Source organism: Bison bison, unplaced genomic scaffold (genome assembly GCF_000754665.1).
Source record: "Bison bison bison isolate TAMUID 2011002044 unplaced genomic scaffold, Bison_UMD1.0 scf7180017864134, whole genome shotgun sequence".
NCBI lineage: Eukaryota > Metazoa > Chordata > Mammalia > Artiodactyla > Bovidae > Bison > Bison bison.
Window position 1 is genome coordinate 8,285,928 of NW_011494706.1, and position 3,913 is coordinate 8,289,840.

Genomic DNA, 3,913 nt, shown 5'->3' on the forward strand with positions numbered 1-3,913 from the left:
ACCTCATAAAAATTGTGACAAAGATGATGGCTGATGATTTAAAAATCAACCTCCATATTATAGAAAGTTATGTAAATTTATTCTTTACAGAAAAAAAGCTATCATAAAATTAGAGTTTTCTTTTTAATAATCTTCTGCAGGTAAGAAAATAATTTGCAAACTTCTGTTATATTGTTTGTGTCATGGAAACAGATCTTTTCTAGGGACTTCACATCATCAATCACTACAATGGAAGCCAGTTAATTTTTTGGAAGGACTGGTCTGAAGGTTTAAAGATAGACTTTTTCATTGAATTCCTGAATTTATATACTGTGGGTTTGCCTACAGACACTATACAATGTAAAGACAGTTAGTGCATAGTGTAGACAGTTTCAGCTCTATTATTTTCAGGCGCAAAAATCATAGAATTTTGTACAAAACTTTGATTTTTTTTATTTGTGAAATTAAAAATATGGTATTATATATATATATATAAACTTCTATTCCTCTATAAATATAGATGATTTTGTGATAGTGAACAGAATAAATGCATACCAAATTCAACAAGCATTGTCATTTTAGGGTATGACAGACATAGATAGATTTATGTCCTAAGTACGGGCATTTTTATAAAACTCTTACAAGTTTAAAACAATACAATCAGGAAGATTGCTTTTCTCCTCTTTTTCACAGAGAACTAAAGTGAATATTTTTAAATGGCTTTGAAAGATTACATTGGGCACATTTCTGTAAATCCAAAAAGGAACACACAGGATTTAGTGCAGAAGAACCGCAGCACACATTCTCCCTTTAGCATACATGCCCATATTTTGTTTATTTCGGTGGCTAATCCCATCAATTATTCCACCTCCTTTACTTCATGGAATCTTACCAGGTTATTATTAGTGATGTGGATTGTTCCTCCCTCAGAATGTGTTGTTGAATAATAATCATATGTTACAATGTACAAATGTACAATGTACATTTTAAACTTTGACATATGTCTAATTATTATTTGATTGAAAATAAAGTACCACTTCATTTTGAGGACATCCATTACACTGAAATCTCCTTCAAGTTTTCATATTCAGTTTACGGTCTTGCTCTCCTGTTAAGGAAAGCAAAGATCATCAGCTCCTTAACAAAGCTTTCCAGGTGACCTAGTGTTTCCACTTTTCAGAAAGGTAAATCTAAACAGGGGTGCTCTCAATCTTAAGAGGCAGTTTGCCAGGTATCCGTATGCAATTAGAATTGTCTCTCCCAACCCACACAAAGCTCCATGCCTCTTCCCCAAATCTCAGTAACCACATCTTTCCATGACGCTGCCCAAACCCATACCAGGTTTTAGACGCTAGAGAATGAAATGAGCTCATCCACCAAAAATGAGACTTTAAAAAGTTTGGCATTGGTTACCCCACTCACCCTCTAACCAACTTAGTTGGAAGGAGGGAGTGTCTGGGCGTTGGAGGCCTGAGCCAAGGAGCCCGGGGCTGCCCCTGCCCACATCCGTGGGCCTCCTAGAAGCCGGGGAAGGTTCTGGACTGTGAAAATTTCAGCTTCGGATAGTCTAAGGGCCCGTCTTGGCAATTTGGCTCCGGACAAGAGCAGACTTGGGATCGGCCGGGGCCCACCTTCCGATGTGGAAGCTTTGTGGATTTCTGTACCTGAAAGAGTCCCGACCCTAGCAAGGAAAGGGAGGGAGGGAGCAGAAAGGAGCGGGGAAGAGACCCAGGCGGCGCGGCCCAGGCGCTCCCCACCCGCTGCAGGGAGGGGCGTGCCAGCACCCGCAGAAGCTCCGAGCGCTGCGCTGTGGTTTTCTCTCTGTGCTGCTCTGAAAATGGCTAGAAGGAAAAATGGTCAAACCGCCCGAAATAATTAAAATTAAACAAACAAACAAGGAGAGTAAAAGAAAAACGCGTGAACGGTCATTTAAATACAAATATACTTACAAAAATCTTACACAGGCTATTTACAAGTCATAAAAGCGTACAGTCCTGGTACCAGAGCAAGAAAGGTCTGTCCATCCCCCCCGCCTCTGGCAGTTGGGCCCTCGGGTCCCTGTGCCCCCGGGGACAGAAGCTTTTGCAGGAGCCTTGTTAAAAGCAGTGAATGGCTAGGGAGAGTAGCCAGACTTGGCCAGGATTCCACAGGGCCAGGGGGGCTGGGACCAGGCCGAGGGCTGGCGACCGGCTGAGTCCCCGGTCTCAGACGGTGGTCTCCCCCTGTTTGCTGTTGGTAAGCCGAGTGTAGAACTTCCTCCAGGAGTTGAGGGTCTTGCCGGACCAGATCCAGAAGCCTGACGTGATGCCCACGATGAGGGTCATAAGGTACTTGATCATGAAGACTGTGAAGTCGGGGCTCATGGGCGGGTGCGGCGGGGCGCCGCCCGCCTGGAGGTGGGGGCAGGGGATGGCATAGCTCTTGCAGCTCTGGGCCACCCAGCTGCGCTCCCACTGGTCCCGGAAGGCCTGCTCGTAGAAGTAGCAGGCGATGACGATGGTGGCCGGCACAGTGTAGAGAACGCTGAAGACGCCGATGCGCACCATGAGCTTCTCCAGCTTCTCGGTCTTGGTGCCGTCGTGCTTCATGATGGTGCGAATGCGGAAGAGGGACACGAAGCCGGCCAGGAGGAACGACGTGCCGATGAACAGGTACACGAAGAGGGGCGCCAGCACGAAGCCGCGCAGAGCGTCCACGTTGTTGAGCCCCACGAAGCACACCCCACTTAGCACATCACCGTCCACCTGGCCCAGCGCCAGAATGGTGATGGTCTTGATGGCCGGCACGGCCCAGGCGGCCAGGTGAAAATACTGCGAGTTCGCCTCGATAGCTTCGTGGCCCCACTTCATGCCGGCTGCCAGGAACCAGGTGAGCGACAGGATCACCCACCAGATGGAGCTGGCCATGCTGAAGAAGTAGAGCATCATGAAGAGGATGGTGCAGCCCTCCTTCTTGGTCCCCTGCGCCACGGTGCGCGCCCCGTCCTCCGCGAACTTGTCGTTACACCCCCCCGGTCCTCCAGCAGGAAGCCGGCAATGTAGGCCACGGCCACCGCCGTGTAGCAGCCCGACAGGAAGATGATGGGCCGCTCAGGGTAGCTGAAGCGCCGCATGTCCACCAGGTAGGTAAGCACGGTGAAGAGCGTGGAGGCGCAGCATAGCACTGACCAGATGCCGATCCAGGTGCGTGAGAAGCGCAGCTCCTCGGGCCCGAAGTACATGAGCCCGTACACCTTGGTCGGTTCGCAGGGGGCGCCGCAGTCCTTCTCCCCCAGGAAGTGGTAGTTGAGGTAGGAGGGCACCTTGAGGGCGCGCGGGCACGAGAACTTGCCTCGCTCCGAAGCTCCGGCGCCCCCCGCGAAGCCGCCGCCCCGGTGACCTCCGCCTCCGTGCTGGGGGTTGCTAGTCCAGAACTCGGGCAGCAGCGAGGGCGTCGGGGTGCCCTTGTCCGACGTGTTCTGGCCCACGCACAGCTCGCCGGCGCCGTGCACCGGGAACTTCTCGCACTTGAGCGTGTCGGGCCACTGGAAGCCGAACTTGTTCATGAGCGCCTCGCAGCCCTGGCGCGCGCGCTCGCACAGCGAGCGGCAGGGCGGCAGAGCCTGCTCCAGCACGGTGCACACGGGCGCGTACATGGAGCACAGGAAAAACTTGAGCTCGGCGGAGCACTGCACCTTCACCAGCGGGTAGAACTGGTGCACCTCGAGGCCCGCATCCTCCTGGTTCGTGTGGCCCAGCAGGTTGGGCATGATGGTCTGATTGTACGCGATGTCGGTGCACAGCGGGATGGAAATGGGCTGGCAGTAACCGTGGTCCGGTATAGAGATGCCCCGCTCGCCGTTGTACTGCTGCCCGCTCTGCTGTTGCTGAGGCGGCGGGGGCTGCTGCCCCGGCCCGGGCCCCTGGCCAGCCGCCTGCGCCCGGACCCCCAGCAG

General features: G+C 52.1%; 1 protein-coding gene across 1 annotated transcript; it reads right to left on the reverse strand.

Annotated features, from left to right (window-relative positions):
• Positions 1 to 407: 407 nt before the first annotated feature.
• On the reverse strand, positions 408 to 3,913 carry FZD1 (frizzled class receptor 1; the record flags this gene model as incomplete). Its single annotated transcript, XM_010839821.1, is given in 2 exon segments — positions 408 to 2,989; positions 2,992 to 3,913. Coding segments are annotated over 2 exon segments (1,728 nt in total), but the record flags the coding sequence as incomplete, so codon positions are not given.